The 19,809-nt window shown below is 46.9% G+C and overlaps 1 protein-coding gene across 5 annotated transcripts in view; it reads right to left on the reverse strand.

Annotated features, from left to right (window-relative positions):
- The window catches only part of LOC117430387 (collagen alpha-1(XXVI) chain-like), a 58,730-nt gene that overhangs the window by 22,683 nt on the left and 16,238 nt on the right, over positions 1–19,809 (reverse strand). For 4 of the 5 annotated variants that reach the window (XM_059000866.1, XM_059000865.1, XM_034050380.3 and 1 more), the window contains exons 2-3: positions 15,757–15,879; positions 10,638–10,741 (exon numbers count right to left, since the gene is read on the reverse strand). In XM_059000866.1, the coding sequence (XP_058856849.1) occupies positions 10,638–10,741; positions 15,757–15,879 (227 nt within the window). The remainder of the gene's footprint in view (positions 1–10,637; positions 10,742–15,756; positions 15,880–19,809) is intronic. The other variant, XM_034050379.3, reaches the window with a different exon arrangement.

The following is a 19,809-nucleotide window of genomic DNA, read 5'->3' on the forward strand; positions in this document are numbered from 1 at the left end:
CTTTGGATGTAGCCCAATGCAAACTTCAAAGTTTTCACCAGGGAAACCAGTCTTAAACAGCGCTGTTTGTCAGTTTTCTAGGAGTTAACCCTTCTCTTCCACCGAGTGCTGTGCAGACAGACTAATAACATCAATAAGTCCCTGTGACAGGGTACTCCCCGCCCTTGTGCATATTATGATTTATATTTTGCATTTGTTTATTATTGTGATTTATATTTTATATATGACGGTGAAAAGCCGGTGTTATGATGTATTATTATTTGGCAGGACGAGCGAGGTGCCGTCTGCCATTATTTGTTATTGTTTTGTGTATTTTAAAAACCTCGTGAGAATGCGTGACTGTCTGCTACTGTTTGCTTAACTGGATGACAGTCACTGAAATCATGAAACTCGTGCAGAGTCTGGCCGAGGGGTAATTAGATAATTAATAGCTAGTTAACCCCTCGGCCAGAATATAAAAGACCGGCGGTTTGGCTGCACAGGGAGAGAGTGCTCGTGATCGGAGAACGGGAGTAGAGAGAGAACGTACAGCAAATTCTATAAAATAACAATTGCTACTTGTGCTGGAAGTACTAGCACGATACCTGTTGTCTCAGTATTGTTTGTTTGTTTTGGCCCACGTGCCCTTTTGTTTTGTGTCAGTGTTTTGTTTTGTTTAAATCGTTTATTTGTTTGTTTAATAAAAAGCTGAGCGCAGTAGCGTTTCAGTTTCACCCGCAGTTGCCTTGTGTGTTGCGTTCATTTCCTGGCCTGACATCACCCCTACAGCCATCCTTGTCACAGTCCCATTTAATGGTCAACTGGTTTGTTCTCTTACTAGGTACCATCAATGCTTCTTGCACAGACTCAATACTATAGGTAATGGATTTTAAAGGAATACCGTCTCAATCTGGTAATATACCTCTTATCTGTTTGCTTTACCATGAGATGTGTAATTCATTTATAACTTGTTTAAGATTTGCAAAAGAAATACTCAAATAAATGAACTGTTTCAGGGAGAAAGAAATTACTGGTGCACATCCTTAGGAGTCAGTTATGAGTGAAGAAGATATTATGGGTTAGATTCTCAAAGCTATTTACTCCAAACAGTCATTAGTGTAATTTTTGTCCTAAAAGAAAAAACTGCATTTTCAATTCTAAAACAAATAACAAACAGGATCGACTACTCCCAAGCGTCTCTGCTGTGTCGCTCCTGCGTCTCTCCTGTGTCTCTCTCTCTTGTGTGTCTCTCTGCTGTCTCTCCCGTATCTCTTTCCTTTCGCTCCTGTGTCTCTGCTGTGTCTCTCTCCTGTGTCTCTCTCTCCTGTGTCTTTCTGCTGTCTCTCTCGTATCTCTCTCCTGTATCTCTGCTGTGTCTCTCTCTTGTGTCTCTCTCTTCTGTGTCTCTGCTGTGTCTCTCTCTCCTGTGTCTTTCTCTCCTGTGTCTCTCTGCTGCGTCTCTCTGCTGTCTCTCCGTATTTCTCTCCTGTCTCTCTCTTCCTGTGTCTCTGCTCCATGAATGTTGTTTTGCAAAGACAAAACACATGGTTTTGAGGCCCTACTTATTCTTAATTTGACTTGCATTTTCAGCTTTCTTTAATAGTGAAGCAACGTAAGCGTTTTCTCAAACAATCTTTAGTGGTGGCATGGCTTTCAGCATGGTGGAGCATTTCTTGGGATGTAGTCTAAATAGCAGCACCTGTTTCTTCTTAATGGCTACCCATCTATCCAAGTACTGACAGATCGGACACATGAGAAGTTATGGTAGCATTGCTGAACTATTCAGAGAATACAAAAGACACAATGTTGGGTGAAAAATGCAAAAGAAGAAACGTGAAGCCCCGTCATCTGGAAGAGATTAGAGCTGGGGGGTCGGGGGGGAGGGGGGGGGGGGTGGTCAATCACTGTTTGCCTTGTTTGTGATCCTGGGCCCTGTGCTGTGCGGCCCTGAGCTACACTAACGAGAGCTGACAGCTACGCAAATCTGGACACAATCCGGTTTCTTCACAAAAAAAATAAAAACCCTGACAGCATTCTTTCAATGCAGTCCCCGGCACATTATTGGCTTTCCCTAGTTCATCTCAATCTCTACAAGTATGCCAAGTTTCAGAGGGATCCCACTTAATTTACTTAAGGTTTAGATTCTTCATCAAGAAGAAGTCTTTTCCTCCCGTTTGACCGCCTGCTTCTCCTAACCTATCAACAGGTATGGTTGATGTGCTGAGGTGTTAGAGTGCCAGGATGTGCACAGAAGCACAAGGAGAAAGATATTCAAACGACTGGGCGACACCCATTAGCATGAATTGAATACAGTAACCTGTCTAGCTATTTATAACATGAGTAAGTAACATATTCAAACTATGAATGTTAAAACTGAACTGTTTTGTCATAATATAGATATTTGGCAGCTCTCTTGTCATTGGGCTGTAGCCAGCCTCCTTCGTACATGTGGATGTAATTTTGGAAATGTTTTAAGTGTTTTGGAAATATTTTCTGATGTATTTTATTACCCCTCATTAACAAGTGTGTTGCTGTTGGTCTTTTTTGTTTTCTAGATTTTGCCACAACACAATAAAGTTGATGTCTCGTCCTGTGTTACAATAATTTCCTTCCTGCGTTATAATAACAGTACCCCACCCAACTCCACATAAGGTTTGTGAATGTGAAGAGTATGTTCCTACCATCAAGGCTTCCTTGAACACTATTTTGCAGAGCAATACAATGCATTTGCCACAATTCTGCCCAGTTATAGAGAGGGTCCAAATCACAAACAAGCAGTGTGGAGTAGTGGTTAGGGCTCTGGACTCTTGACCGGAGAGTCGTGGGTTCAATCCCAGGTGGGGGGACACTGCTGCTGTACTTTACCTAGCAAGGTACTTTACCTAGATTACTCCAGTAAAAACCCAACTGTATAAATGGGTAATTGTATGTAAAAATAATTTGATATCTTGTAACAATTGTAAGTCGCCCTGGATAAGGGCATCTGCTAAGAAATAAATAATAATAATAATAATAATAATAATAATAATAATATTGGAATCGATCTGTTCAACCAATCAGAGGAGTGACCAATCACAATACATTTCCAGATGCACGCGTTAGCCCTACAGCCAATCATATTAGTGCTACACATCACAGGACATCCCCAATCGAGTCAATGTCCGTACTCAATACAGCTTTCGCAGCAGCCTGTTCACAGCACAGCCCCTGAATCTCTGGCTCCAGTCCTGGAAGTGACATTGTAATCTAACCCCAGCTCTGTGTGAGAGGCTAAAGGGTTTTGCCTGTGTAAATATTTGAACAAAACAGTAGATTAGTGTCTGGAGCCAGAACTCCTCTCTCTCCTGAAGCTCTGCCATTGAAAAGCCTGCAGAGGCAGCTCTGATGTGGGCAGTGTCTCCACACCCAGTATCTGCTCCTTGGTCCCCTGCAAAGGCAGCTCTGGTACGGGGAGCATCTCTGTACCCAGTATCTGCTGCTTGGTTCAGCTCTGCGTGGGCAGTATCTCTGTACCCAATATCTGCTGCTTGGTTCAGCTGTGCATGGGCAGTATCTCTGTACCCAGTATCTGCTGCTTGGTTCAGCTCTGCATGGGCAGTATCTCTGTACCCAGTATCTGCTGCTTGGTTCAGCTCTGCGTGGGCAGTATCTCTGTACCCAGTATCTGCTGCTTGGTTCAGCTCTGTGTGGGCAGTATCTCTGTATCCAGTATCTGCTGCTTGGTTCAGCTCTGCGTGGGCAGTATCTCTGTACCCAGTATCTGCTGCTTGGTTCAGCTCTGCATGGGCAGTATCTCTGTACCCAGTATCTGCTGCTTGGTTCAGCTCTGCGTGGGCAGTATCTCTGTATCCAGTATCTGCTGCTTGGTTCAGCTCTGCGTGGGCAGTATCTCTGTACCCAGTATCTGCTGCTTGGTTCAGTGGGTGTCCTCCGATCCCATGACCGAGCCAGCTTCCTCTTCTACACCCAGGAACTCGAGAACGGATGTCAGCGAGCTACCGGTCTCTGGAGGACAAAGGCCAGCCCTGCAGGCGTCCACCCGAGCTCCCTGGACGCCTGGCCAGCAGGGTCGCTGTAACAGTGCCTGCCGGTTCTGCCTTCCTAACCAGCGGGAGCACCAGAGGCAACGCAACGCTCCCTCCAGAATCCCCAGCAAAGACAGACGATTTTGCACAGCCAAGATGCAAACCTGCGCTCCCCTGACTGTATGACATGGCCGTGCTTTGCAAAATACTTTTTTTAACTCTTGCAGCTTCAGTGTTTACGTTATACATATATGTTATATTTTTTAATAAATGTTAGAACTAGGACCAGCACCTCTCATCAACGAATCACTTTATTTTAGGACCCATGAAAACAGCCTGGACATCTGAACATGCAGATTATGTATGAAGCTGTGGTTATCCCTACTGAGGGCTGTCAGAATCAATCAGGGAAGTCTTGTCTTAACTTTTCATTTATGTAACCATATGAAAATGATTAACGGATGTTAATATGAACCGTCTACATGCAGCAAAATGTGCAATGAGCTCTCGGAAAAATGTGGCCGATTTTCGTTCTATCGGGCAGTGTTGGTTCATTTTAATCTTTTGTTGGTTTAGAATTGTATGAAAATGCTGGTTTCGGTTCAGTTTCGGTTTGGGAAAACCATAACCCTTTGCATCCATAAAGCAGGTTGTTTGAGAGATTAGGGATAATGACAAGGTTATGAAAATCTAACATCTCACAGTACGGAGTCTCTTCAGTGTGTTTTTGTCTTTAAAAAGGGAAGGTTCTTATTTACTGATTTAGAGGACGGTGGTACAATTGGCATTTATTTGGTTTTTAACAATGTATAGTACTGAAACTAACACAGTGGAAGTAAGGTGGGTTGAAACCCGCTGTGGGTGTGCGCCTTTGATTTCTGTCCCCTCTGAAACTGTGACTTTGTAAAGAGATTTTCCATTTACTAACTCACAGTTGTCCCAGTTTCAAAGGGAGGCAGAAATCACAGACGGAATGCTGGCGGAAACTGACAGGAATATGAAAACGTAGTGACCTGCAGAGAGCCAGCGCCAACCCTAATTACATCCACACTACAGTATAACACGCAAAGAAGACTCTACCAAATCAGAGCTGAACTGAAAATGTGCCACTTTGAATTGCAGTGTCCCAGCCCTGCACTGCACCTCGGCCACACACACACGTCTTCCTTTATTTGTGACATCCATCTCCGTGAAACCCGATTCCCCGCCACACACTCGCACGCAGGCCAGGCTTTCTGCTGATTACCTGAGGGAGCGAGCTGGAAGCCCACAGCATGTGGAGGTAATTTGGGGGGATTTATTCACAGCGAGCTGGGCTCTGGCTCTAGGGGATTAGGTTAGGAGGTTAACATTAAACACAGGCCTAACTAACTTCCTGCAAAGAAGACCCTGTGTGTGATGTAACTGGCTGTGGCGAAGCCCTTTCAATACTTCAGAGAGCCGCGCTGGTGTGCTCGGTTACAGAGGAATGTTTCTATGATCTGACTGTTTTTCTGTAAGTCAAGCCTACCGCCACGTCGTAGCCCTAAACAAGGAGAGAACTGCCACGATAATGAAATAGTCACATGCTTACCTTTGTTTGTCTCCCCATGTCCAATTACGTTTCCTCGCCACAGCTTAGGAGAACTAAAGGTCAAAGGGCGTCCTCCGATTCCCACAGCCAAGCCAACGGCCTCTTTACACCCAGGAGCTCCAGAGCAGATGTCAGTAAGTTACCATCCTCTGCCCTGCAGGTGTCTGCTTGAGCTCATGGGGTGCCTGGCCAGTAGGGTCTGCTGTAGTGCAGCTGATGATTTTGCCTCTCGGGACATTTCTTGATTTGAATGCAGCATTTTCATCGGCGGTGAAGACGGACATAAAGACTGACAAATCGTCCACAGATTGCGGGGAATCATTTTCACTTGAAAGTGAAATAATACTAGCAGAAGCATCACATTGTAATTGCGCTTCAATTCAGTAGACTGATTAACTAGACTCAGCTGGAGCTAACAGATGGGCGCCCTGACTGCGATCTGTTTTAATTTCCAAGATGTTGTTTTTTTGACCCACTCAGGAACTTTGGATTTCAGTAGGGTTCAATACCTGGGTTCAGGAGTGTTTCAGGTTGTTTTGGAACATTGCAGTAACATGGTCGGACCACACTGAGCTCAGAATATGTCCACATTGGTATATGTGTATAGGTATATAGGAGGCTGTGTGGTCCAGTGGTTAAAGAAAAGGGCTTGTAACCAGGAGGTCCCCGGTTCAAATCCCACCTCAGCCACTGACTCATTGTGTGACCCTGAGCAAGTCACTTAACCTCCTTGTGCTCTGTCTTTAGGGTGAGACGTAGTTGTAAGTGACTCTGCAGCCGATGCATAGTTCACACACCCTAGTCTCTGTAAGTCGCCTTGGATAAAGGTGTCTGCTAAATAAACAAATAATAATAAATAATAATGTGACCACCAGAAAAATAACTACCTCCGGATTGTTAGTTAAGAAAATATGCCAGCTACGTGGAATTATTTAAAGGACTAGATTGGTCAAGTGTCACTTTTCTGAACCCGGATAAGAGGGCTCTGTTTGTAATTTCTGATGGTCGGTGATTGTGACATGCTCGGAATAGTTGGCAAATGAAACATATGCTTATCATTTCCACCACTTTATAATAAGGCACATGTGGTAAAAAAAAAAAAAAAACTGGTAAATGCATGGTATGTGCAAAGTAAGAAGCGAAGGAACTGCAAAATGATTGTATAAATGGTAAAACGGTTTTCTGTGAGAACGGGCCTGGCTTCAGTGCTGCAGAGGCCAAGGTCAGGCCAGGGTGTTTCCATTCTCTTACTCCCCTTCCCTCTCCCCTCTTCCCTGTGAGAAACAGGGACGTGCTGGAGTCCAGCCAGCAGACAGGCTGGTTCAGGAGTTCCAGGTTGCAGCGTTTACTGCTTTTCGTTTCTCTCTGTTTTGTGCTTTTCCCCCCAAACGTCCCCTTTATTGTTTTCTAAACTTGGAAAACATATGCTGTCAATATGCCTGTCTGGAAATGTGTGGTTTTGAAAAAGCCCCAGAGTGCGTGAGTGTGGATTCTTAATAGAAACCTCTGTAAGGCTTCAGACAACCCTGTCACAAGCATCAGTGCTGGGGTCTGTACTTTATACCACTTAGGGGCCCAGTTCTGAAGAGGAAAAGCAAAGGGATTAGAGCAAAAATGTACCGTTTCATACGGGGTTAAAGAAAGCTCTGTATTTGCATGTCTTACTTTCAAGAAGTCAGTTATACTTCACCAATATCTTCGGGGCAAAGTCACTGGCCGCAAGGCATGTCAGTCATTAAAGGGAATTTGCTGGTTGGTTAATAATAGGTAAGAAGGCGCTGAAAGGGTAGGGGGCCAGCCTCACTGTTCAAAAGCTGCACATGTGAGACTACATGGCGAACGGAAGTGCAAGGCAGGTAAGATTTTGTGTCCTTGCTGTGCAAAGTCATCGGTCTACTCTGGGGATTTTGGAGTTGGTGCATTTGCCGTGGCGTTCCAGCGGGTTAGGGAGGCAGAACAGGGAGGGACTGTCACCCCTCATCGTGCTACAGCGGACCCTGCCAGCCAGGCACGCAGCGAGCTCAAAGCGGACGCCTCCAGAGGCCGATAGACCGCTTCCATCCACTCTTGAGTTCCTGGGTGTAGAAAAGGAAGCTGGCTTGGCCACGAGATCAAAGGATGCCCACTGAACCTTCAGATCCCCTGAGTTGTGCAGGGAATTGCTGAGGTGAGGAAAAATAATTGAACATGTAAGATTTAGGGGATTCTTAAACTAGAACTTGGGATCCACAGGATGGCTGGGAGCCAAACCTAGTGGAGCACAGCCTTTATTATGAGAACTACGCATTTCAGACAACAGGAGACTAGCATGAGAGACACAATGCTTTAGTAAACAGACAAACAAAAGCCTCCTGGTTTTAATTATGAACACATTACTTGGGATAAGGATGGTTTCAAGGGGTCTCTCTCTGAGATGGTGTGGTATACTCTGTAGACCCCTGCACTGCGAGGCAGACCACATCACACAGCAGCCCTGCGGAGCAGACTGTTCCTTCAAGAAGTCTCTGCTACTGCTCTCAGGAGTCATCAAGAGGGTGTGTGTGGGGCGGAGTTCTCCAGACTATTGAGATTTACCAGGACAGGTCCCAAACACACAACTCACAAAATGGAGTAACAGCAAAGACTAATGTCTTTGTCACTGTACCCTTATAAAAGTTTCCCATAGTAAAAGCACAGCAAAGTGTAGTAAAGCATAGGTAAGCATTGTAAAGCGTAGAGAGGTATGGTAAAGAATATTAATAAACATGGCAAACCAGGGTAAACTGTAGTAAATGCATAGTTTAACCATATGGAATAGCATGGTAAAACTGCAAAAATACTGTAGTAATCTTTTATAAGGGTAGACACAGACACACAAAGAATAATCTTGGATCCGTTCTCTTAAAGTGCTGTTCATGACCAAGCCATCTGCTGTAGAGTAATACACCAACACGACACAGCTATGTATTTATTCACACTGCAGAGCTCAAAATGAGAATTCAGCTGCCAAAAAATGTGATGTTCTAAGTGCTAGCTATATTTTAGGAGTGCCAGAGGAAACAATGTCTTCTATAAAGTAACCTGGATCCATGTTTCTGCAGAAAGGGGACAGGTATGACTCAGTGAGTCTCATAAACCATATGCTGCATCAGCCACAGGAAATGTTGCAAGTACTGCAGCTGAGTGAAATCTAAAACAAGCACAGAACAGGGGCACGGGGTCAACAGGGTCATGGGGTCAACAGGGGGGGACTGGCTCTTGGCTCTGGGTTTATTTACTCATTTTCTGGAAGCTGTTTGTTCCGTCTAGCTGCGTGCACGCTCCTTCTGTTTAACCCTTTCCTTGCCGCTGGTATTGAGTGCAGTGCCCCCCCAGTAAACTATTACTGGTTTTGAATGAATTCAAGATACCGAAACGAGATCCGGTTCAAAAACAATATTCACTCAGCAGCAGCAAATCTGGAAAAGGCATTAGATGTCAGATCTCTCAACATGTATAAATAAATATATATATATCGACATTTCAGTATGTTTTTGTAAGAGGGGGTGTGTTATCCGCTGACAGACAGGAGAGACACGGAATTTGAGGTTGACATGCCGCCAGGCGCGCAGGTTTTAGAATATTTTAAAAATGCAGTAGCGATGAAAACTACCAGAGCGGAAGGACATACACAAACACAGTGTAATCACTAATAATCACTAATAACACAACAAGGTAAAACTAAACACTGGGGGGAAAAAAAAAGGTTCTCAAACAACAGCTCAGCGCTGCTCCCACTAGAAGGGAGGTCCCACTGCAAGAACCGTCTCCCTGACACAGAGACTTGAACTGGCTGGGATTCAAATCCCCTATACTAATCGCTGTTCTGAACTCCAAGGATCCCGTTAGACACACGGTGGTCAGTATTTGGTTCACCCTGGATGTACACGCAGGCATGAGGCTTCATTGATAATCAATAAGAGCCTGGCCACTGTCCTAATTACAAAGGGGACCCTAACCTCAGCCCTAGCACAAACTAACATTTTAATAAACTGTATTTAAAAATAAATTGATTTACGGTATTTAATAAATATTTTTTTAAAAGGTATAATTACTCTAATTAAGTCGGATAGGAAGTCACAGAGGTCTGTCTGATGCGTTGTTTCCTGTGCGGCCCAACTGAGACCCACAGTCTGCCCGCTCCAGCCTTCGGAGAGAACACTTGCAGCTTCCTGTTGTGTTCATGTAAGGGGTTCTGTAAACAAGGTGACTTCCTGTGGGAGCGTCTGCCTTATCTATCTGTGAGAGAGCTCAGCTCCGCTCTAAAACCAGCACACACATACAGCTCACTACAAAACAGATACATTTCTATACTGGATTACAACCGTAAGCAATCCGAAAAGTCTGTAGGAGTCTAGGGGCTTGATTTGATCATCCTATACCCTGATAAGCACAGCTGGGTTTTAGAGCGTTTTACAGCACTGGGTTTACGCAATCCAGGTGGAATTCTTGGTGCTGTAAAATGCTCTAACAAATCCAGCTGTGGTTTTCCCGACTCAGACTAAGGCAACACCAGAAGGTCTCATTTGAACCCTCCCTTCAGAAAAACACATTGCAGAACAGTCAGCTTGAAACAGTACTGCCCAGGCTGCCCATATTGCTCCTACACCTTACTGTTAGGGCAGGTGTTTCTGTTTGTAGGTGTTTTATTACTAAACCTTACAGCTATGCCTGTCTGTCAAGTGAATTGAGATTGTGATAAACCTGGCATTGAATTACTTACTAAACCAGGGACAGACCCCTTCTTCTGTACAGTAGTGTGTGATATTCATTTCAGACGTCATGTATGCATTGGTTTCCTTTGCATGATGTCTTTGTGATGCAGCCATTTATACATTGTGTCATGTGAACGAAGCCCCTGACTACATTGACAGCAGTGTTTGTTTGAATATTTGCCCCCGTGCTATAAAATACAAATGTAGCTCAGATAGGAATGTGTACAGGACCATAAAAGATGTGTGAATGTGGGAGTCTAGCAGGTATCTGAGTATGTGAGTGTGTGCTGGTGGAGGAGGTGGTGTGAGGGGTAGGGCTGGACTCACCCTCGCTGCAGTCGTCCCCCAGGAAGCCAGGGCAGCACCTCCACTCCAGCGCCGTCACCGAGCGGTATGCCACTCTGTAGGTGGGCCTGATGAGGGTCCTGTAACTGACATCGTGCCACCGTCACCACCAGCAATCTCAAAGTCATTGGACCTCTTGTATCTACAAAGACCACGTGCAGACGCTCCCTTGAGTGGTCAACACGTTTCAATTATTACTAGAACAATGCATTCCTGAAGATTGGTTCCTAGGGGGAATGAATATTCCGTCCTTGGGGAATGAATATTCCGTCCTTGGGGAATAAATATTCCGGGGGACACCAGGGTTACCCCTATAAACAGCTGGTTGATGTGATCCAGTGGAACTCTCCAGTGCTGGAAAATGATTTTATTACTACTACTACTATTTATTTCTTAGCAGACGCCCTTATCCAGGGCGACTTACAATTGCTACAACATATCACATTATACATTATTTCACATTATACAGATATCACATTATTTTTCCATACAATTACCCATTTATACAGTTGGGTTTTTACTGGAGCAATCTAGGTAAAGTACCTTGCTCAAGGGCACAGCAGCAGTGTCCCCCACTGGGGATTGAACCCACAACCCTCCGGTCAAGAGTCCAGAGCCCTAACCACTACTCCACACTGCTGCCCATTTTATAAAATCCAGCTGTGGCTTATCCAGGCAGGTCAAAATTAACACTGTCATCCACATTATTATTTATTAATAATGCCCTTAGCAGATGCCCTTATCCAGGGCGACTTACAATTGTTACAAGATATCACATTATTTTTACAGACAATTACATTATTTTTTTTTAAAAAAATTTAGCCGTTGCCAATTAGTTTTTATTATTTTCTCCCCAATTTGAAATGCCCAGTTATTTTTTAGGCTCAGCTCACCACTACCACCCCTGCGCTGACTCGGGAGGGGCGAAGATGAACACACGCTGTCCTCAGAAGCGTGTGCCGTCAGCCGCCCGCTTCTTTACACACTGCGAACTCACCGTGCAGCCGCCTCAGAGCTACAGCGTCGGAGGACAACGCAGCTCTGGGCAGCTTACAGGCAAGCCCACAGGCGCCCAGCCAGACTACAGGGGTCGCTGGTGCGCGGTGAGCCGAGGACTCCCTGGTCGACCTAACCCTCCTCCCCCCGCCCCCGTCCACAGTCGGCTGTGGAATAGCCTGGACTTGAACTGGCGTCGTCCAGGCTATAGAGTGCATCCTGCACTCTAGCGAGTGCTTTTACTGGATGCGCCACTCGGGAACACCACAATTACATTATTTTTTACACATTATTTTTTACATACAATTGCCCATTTATACAGTTGGGTTTTTACTGGAGCAATCTAGGTAAAGTACCTTGATCAAGGGTACAGCAGCAGAGTCAAGAGTCCAGAGCCCTAACCACTACTCCACACTGCTGCCCCATTACAGGTAGACTTTACATTACAGGTAGACTTTACATTTCTACAGAATATAGAAATTATATAGCGAAGTTTCCATGAAGCACTGAATGTAGCGTGAAAGGGGAGCACAGTATTTGTTTTTGGGTTTGTGTGTGTGCGTGCCGTGTGTGCTTCAGTTTGCATGCAGTCCTTGCAGAATAACATTAAAGTTCTTTAAATACATTTGAAACCGCTTCCTGTAATACTTTAATCTGTTTATACTGAAAGAGGACATTGATAATGAGTTTTCATTGCAGATTTGGGGCTGTGATTGAGCATGTCTTGTTATGACAGCGCTTGAGAGCTGAGAGTGGAGTGTTTAGACTAGTGCTCATTATTATAAAGATTCCAGGTAATGACAGTGCTGGAGAGCTGAGAATGGCGTGTTTAGACTAGTGCTCAATATTATTAAGATTCAGGGTGATGACGGCGCTGGAGAGCTGTGAATATCGGTTCCTCTCCCAAATATTTGTACCCCCTTATTTGTTTGTAACAAATCTTTTTTTGCATATAAGTCTATATCCATGCATTTTCAACTAAAACGTTCATTTTAAGACCACTTTCGCAAACCCTAACACTAACCCTAACCCTGACCCTGACCCTGACCCTAGCCCGAACCCAAAACGTGTACCATCCAGTCCCCTGTGACAGCTCCAGTCTCACCTACAATAATACATGAGAACAGCCTGACAGCATTGCTCCCATTCACTAGCATTATACATGCATCATTTACATAACAGGATAAATAACAAACATGCATGTAGGGGGGAACAAATGGTCGCTGGTGGGAACAAATATTCATGGGAACCAATATTCGTTTACACCGGGATAACCACAGATAAGGGGTTTGTGTGACCCAGGCTGATTCCCCAGGGCTGGAAAACGCTGTAATAAAACCCAGCTGCGGCTGGTCCCAGCCTCGGCATTCGCTTCACATTAGGGTGCGATGCCAGGGTGAAACAGAGAAGGCAAAGTAAAAACGTTAACAGAGGTCTTGAGAGATGTGTTGAGAGGCTAATGAGAGGTAAGAAAGGTTCAGACACTTATTACTGGAGACAGGCTTGCCCTCAAAGTGATTGGAGCTATTTTAGCAACCATTTTCATGTTAACACTGGATAGCACTCTGGTACTATAATGCATTGCTTATCTGATTTCATTTGGTTCAATGAGAACACTCTTTTGGAGAGTAATGCATGGATGGTTTGTTAATGTACTTGTTTCTAATGTGTAACATATTTCTTTTCAGAATAATAAAGTGAATTGATACCATGTGAAGAGAGCATTGCACTCCGGGCAGCGTGAGGAGTTTGTGGACTCATTGTTAATTGATGTCACCTGCAGTGTGGAGTAGTGGTTAGGGCTCAGGACTCTTTACCGGAGGGTCGTGGGTTCAATCCCAGGTGGGGGATACTGCTGCTGTACCCTTGAGCAAGGTACTTTACCTAGACTGCTCCAGTAAAAACCCAGCTGTATAAATGGGTAATTGTATGTAAAAATAATGTGTAAAAAAAATAATATAATTGTATGTAAAAAATAATGTGATATCTTGTAACAATTGTAAGTTGCCCTGGATAAGGGCATCTGCTAAGAAATAAATAAAACCTGAATGTTCTACTGCTGTTACTGTATATATGTAGCACCGATACATATAGGGTACAGTACTGTGCTAGTGCAGAGCAGAGCAGCGGCAGGGCTCGAGGGTACAGTACTGTGCTAGCACAGAGCAGCGGCAGGGCTCGAGGGTACAGTACTGTGCTAGTGCAGAGCAGCGGCAGGGCTCTAGGATACAGTACTGTGCTAGCACAGAGCAGCGGCAGGGCTCTAGGATACAGTACTGTGCTAGCACAGAGCAGAGCAGCGGCAGGGCTCTAGGGTACAGTACTGTGCTAGCACAGGGCAGCGGCAGGGCTCGAGGGTACAGTACTGTGCTAGCACAGAGCAGCGGCAGGGCTCGAGGGTACAGTACTGTGCTAGCACAGAGCAGCGGCAGGGCTCGAGGGTACAGTACTGTGCTAGCACAGAGCAGCGGCAGGGCTCGAGGGTACAGTACTGTGCTAGCACAGGGCAGCGGCAGGGCTCGAGGGTACAGTACTGTGCTAGCACAGAGCAGCGGCAGGGCTCGAGGGTACAGTACTGTGCTAGCACAGGGCAGCGGCAGGGCTCGAGGGTACAGTACTGTGCTAGCACAGAGCAGCGGCAGGGCTCTAGGGTACAGTACTGTGCTAGCACAGAGCAGCGGCAGGGCTCTAGGGTACAGTACTGTGCTAGTGCAGAGCAGAGCAGCGGCAGGGCTCTAGGGTACAGTACTGTGCTAGCACAGAGCAGCGGCAGGGCTCGAGGGTACAGTACTGTGCTAGCACAGAGCAGCGGCAGGGCTCGAGGGTACAGTACTGTGCTAGCACAGAGCAGCGGCAGGGCTCTAGGGTACAGTACTGTGCTAGCACAGAGCAGCGGCAGGGCTCTAGGGTACAGTACTGTGCTAGCACAGAGCAGCGGCAGGGCTCTAGGGTACAGTACTGTGCTAGCACAGAGCAGCGGCAGGGCTCTAGGGTACAGTACTGTGCTAGCATAGAGCAGCGGCAGGGCTCGAGGGTACAGTACTGTGCTAGTGCAGAGCAGAGCAGCGGCAGGGCTCTAGGGTACAGTACTGTGCTAGCACAGGGCAGCGGCAGGGCTCTAGGGTACAGTACTATGCTAGCACAGAGCAGCGGCAGGGCTCTAGGGTACAGTACTGTGCTAGCACAGAGCAGCGGCAGGGCTCTAGGGTACAGTACTGTGCTAGCACAGAGCAGCGGCAGGGCTCTAGGGTACAGTACTGTGCTAGCACAGAGCAGCGGCAGGGCTCTAGGGTACAGTACTGTGCTAGCACAGAGCAGCGGCAGGGCTCTAGGATACAGTACTGTGCTAGCACAGAGCAGCGGCAGGGCTCTAGGGTACAGTACTGTGCTAGCACAGAGCAGCGGCAGGGCTCTAGGGTACAGTACTGTGCTAGCACAGAGCAGCGGCAGGGCTCTAGGGTACAGTACTGTGCTAGCATAGAGCAGCGGCAGGGCTCTAGGGTACAGTACTGTGCTAGCACAGAGCAGCGGCAGGGCTCTAGGGTACAGTACTGTGCTAGTGCAGAGCAGAGCATCGGCAGGGCTCTAGGGTACAGTACTGTGCTAGTGCAGAGCAGAGCAGCGGCAGGGCTCTAGGGTACAGTACTGTGCTAGCACAGGGCAGCGGCAGGGCTCGAGGGTACAGTACTGTGCTAGCACAGAGCAGCGGCAGGGCTCGAGGGTACAGTACTGTGCTAGCACAGAGCAGCGGCAGGGCTCTAGGATACAGTACTGTGCTAGCACAGAGCAGCGGCAGGGCTCGAGGGTACAGTACTGTGCTAGCACAGAGCAGCGGCAGGGCTCGAGGGTACAGTACTGTGCTAGCACAGAGCAGCGGCAGGGCTCTAGGGTACAGTACTGTGCTAGCACAGAGCAGCGGCAGGGCTCTAGGGTACAGTACTGTGCTAGCACAGAGCATCGGCAGGGCTCTAGGGTACAGTACTGTGCTAGTGCAGAGCAGAGCAGCGGCAGGGCTCTAGGGTACAGTACTGTGCTAGCACAGAGCATCGGCAGGGCTCTAGGGTACAGTACTGTGCTAGTGCAAAGCAGAGCTAGGGTACAGTACCTGATGACGTTGGCACAGGGTCCTGGCCAGCGGCAGCTCTGGTAAACCCGCTGGACAACCGTCTCTGAGCCGTTGTGCACCTGGCAAGACACCATCTTCGTCACCGTGTACTGGCACCAGTTCCTGTCAAGAGAAATCATGATGGTCACTCATCCATTCCTGCAGCACCTTTCATCACAAAGATCCCAAAGCGCTTCACACACACACAAAAGAACAATTAAACATTCAGTTAACAGTCTAATACAGAATTTAATAAAACGGAAATTAAAAAAGAGCTACAAAAATTTGGTTTTAATTGTAAAATTAGAAAAACTAAGATAAAAAGCTAGTTTGTAGAAACAGAACAATTAAGAGTCAAAAACAAAAATGTAATAAAATTGGAATACAAAATAAATACAGTTTAATTGTAAAATTAGAAACACCAAGATATAAATCCAGTTTGTAAAAATAGAACAATTAAAAACAGTCTATAAAAAAAGAAAAGATTTTAAAAACAGGACAAAGAGAAAATGAAGTTTTGATTGTAAACTCGGAAAACGAAGATAAAAAAATACTATCCCAAAACAGTTTTTTTTTTTAATTCAGTATACTACAGTGTTAGTTTATATTTTCTTTATATATACAGAAAAATTATAATTACTTAAAATTGGAGTAACTGAACCCAGAACACTGTACAATAGTCAGGTGATACTAAACAAAACTCTTTAGACCTTTCAGTCCTAAATTATTTTGGTTTTAATGAAGCTATATAAATCTGAAAACTCTTTTATTGAGTATACATTTTGCTGCCTAGGAGTTTTGGTGCGTCCTTATACCTGCTGCCCAGGAAAGAAGTGAATCTCCACTATTGTGGCAGGATACACACGCTTCACCAATAGAAAATATATTCTGGGAAACTATATGACAGAACAGTAATGTTACTTGTGTTAACGAGAGGTAAGAAAGTATTTTTAAAAGATGATGATGCATTAAATGCAACCCAGTAGACCCACACAATCTTTACAATCCCACTGTTTAACACGCAAAAAAAGAACTGCGCAATCTGTACACGGAAGGTGTTTTGAGAACTTTTAAAAAAGATGCAACATTGACTTCCTTTGCAACTTATTTAACAGTAACTCCCACAGGAAGAGAGAGAGGGAGAGAGAGAGAGAGAGAGAGAGAGAGAGAGAGAGAGAGAGAGAGAGAGAGAGGAACAAAGCATTCTGGGAGTATTGGTGCTCACACATTTTAACTTCTTGATAATAATACAAATGTTGATAATAATTGTTCAGTAGAGTAAGTCAGCTCATGTGACAGAAATACAATGAGTTCTGGTGATAAATCTTCCTCCCGACCTGTGAGGGCGCTAAAGAACGGGAGGAGAAGTATCTGGAAGGGTTGGCCTGACAGTTCGTTTCCGGGACCGGGAAGTGGGTCAGCCTGGAAGGAAGCGAGACTCTGTTGTAAGACCGTATTGATTTGACAGGTAAACGAGGGGCAGCTGCAAGTAATAAGGCAGCTGCAACCGTTTACCTAGATATCATGCGGGATTACATATAGGGGCCAGGGTAACGCTGTTCTTTTCCTTCGTTTGAGTTAAGCCAAGGACCGAGAAGGACGTTAGTAATAAAACTGTATTACTCTATAGAGAGTTGCGTGTGTGTGTGTTTGTGTTTGTTTATCACTGTACAATAACTGTCTGTGTTTTTGAAACCACCAGACAGCTAAAGCACATCCGGAGCTGTCGCCTTGGGCCAGCACAAGCCGGATCACCACTGCACGAACTGTCACGGAATAAAAAGTGTATTCACTGAACACCAGCACGACTGCACGCACCCGAGACGGGTGAACGTGTTTTTGTTTTCTTTTTCCAGGACTGTAAACCTGTGTTTTCATCCCCGCGCTCTACACATCGTTGTGTATTGCCGGGGCTTATTATTTATGGTCAATAGACCAGGAATTAAAATAAAATAAAGCTTTTTTCCACTGGATTATCGTTGTCTGCCTGTCACTCCTGCACCGCATCACTGCTACACCTGTTCCCCTTACTAACCACTTTGCCACACGTGGTGTCAGAGCACGGGACTATGGACCGCAACACACTGGCGGAGCTGCTGCAGGTGCTGGAGAGCAGGCGCGACGCAGAGGAGAGAAGGAGGGAGGAGCGCTACACGGCGCTCATTGAACGGGTAGGGCTGGCCGTTGCTGCAGCGACGACCCCTACCACAACACCGCTGATGTCGCCCCCGAAGGCACAGGCAATGAAGATGTCGGCGGAGGATGACCCGGAGGCGTATTTGGTGGCGTTCGAGCGGCTGGCTACCGCGGCGGCTTGGCCGCGGGAGTTCTGGGCCAGCCAGTTGGGACCCTGCCTGATTGGGGAGGCTCAGGCAGCCTACCAAGCCATGAGCGACCATCACGCCACCGATTATGACCTGGTCAAGCAGGCTATCCTCCGCCGTCTGAACATCACCACGGAGACCCACCGGGCGCGGTTTAGGGAGTACCGGAGAGCCCCGGAGACACGCCCCAGGGTGGTTGCAGAGCGGTTGTGCGACCACATTGGCTGACCCCCGGGAAGAAGACCGCCCAGCAGATGGGGGAAGCCATTGTGGTAGAGCAGTTCTGCCATGTGGTCGGCGCCGAGACCCAGGCGTGGATACGGCGCCACAACCCCGACACCCTGGAGGAGGCGGTCAAACTGGCTGAAGATTTCGAGGACTCCCTGACTCTGCCCGGATCGGGATCCTGTCGGCCCCTGCCCTTCGGAGCAGCCGACCTCTCCCTCCCTCTCCTCCAACACCACCACCACCACTCCCCGCGTTCCAGGGACCCAGACCTCCTAGAGCACCGACCCCATTGGGCCCCCTTGCCGTCCCCCCCTGGAGACCAAGGTTGGCCCCCAGCTGGGGTAGAGGTGCTGCCCCTGCCCCGTTGCCATACCAGCAGCGGGACAGATTTCTGACCTATGCCCCCTCTGTCCCTCCTATCTGTTTTAGGTGCCACCAGCCGGGACATCTGGCCAGGTCATGCCCCGCTGCCATGGAGTGTGACGTGGCCGCGTGCAATTGGGCACCTGAAACTGGTAAGCGTGGGGAAAATGGTCGGGAGGGGCCTTGTTTGATTAATGTTGTGTTAGGGAATGTGAAAAACCCACGCATTAGTGGACACAGGGTGTGAGCAGACTTTGATTAGGACAGCTCTCCTGGGCGGTGTGTCGTGGCGGCCACGAGGTCAGGTGGCCATCTCCTGTATCAATGGAGACACGGCGGCAGACCCCACATTAAAAGTATATTTATCGGTAGGACCGATAAAACGTCACCTTGTAGTCGGGGTGGCGGAAAGGTTGCCACACCCAGTTATTCTGGGTCGAGACTGGCCAAGAATTTATGCAAATAATGGCAGTCTCAGCCACACACGTAAACGTGGCAGAGAAAAAAAAAAGGAACGAATTGGTGATGTGTTTCCTTTTCACACTGAAATGTTTTCCCCTCTTTTCCGTCCTAGAAAAACAAATAAGGAGAGACGGACCGCGAAATGGGAGGGAGCATTTGTGAGACAAGGCTGGGGTCTGGTGGGAGAGTGCTGCAATGGTAACAAACGCCAGTCGAAGGGAGTGGGAACGCAGTGTGACCGAGAGAGCGAGGTTACTGGACCGACTAGAGCAGAGGTTATTCCAGCCCCTCTCAATGTACCGGACCCGTGGTACTCAAGCGCGGACCTAGTGTGGGGCCAACATAATGACTCGTCACTGGTGCACGCTTGGGGGCAGGTCCAGTCCATTGAAGGTAAGGATGTTGACGGCACTGGGGCGCTAGTATATCCACATTTCAGTATCAAGGGGCAATTACTATATAGGGTAAACCTAGCCGCGGGCACAGGACAGCCTGTAACACAATTGTTGGTTCCCCGTCTTGTCGGACCGAGGTCATGAGGCTGGCGCATGATATCCCTTTTGCGGGGCACCTCGGAGCCGAGAAGACGAGGGAACGGATACTGGCTCGATTCTATTGGGTAGGTCTTCATACTGATGTGTCGAGATATGTAGCCACATGCCCAGACTGCCAGTGA

The sequence above is a fragment of the Acipenser ruthenus genome, chromosome 26 (assembly GCF_902713425.1).
Source record: "Acipenser ruthenus chromosome 26, fAciRut3.2 maternal haplotype, whole genome shotgun sequence".
NCBI classification, from domain to species: domain Eukaryota; kingdom Metazoa; phylum Chordata; class Actinopteri; order Acipenseriformes; family Acipenseridae; genus Acipenser; species Acipenser ruthenus.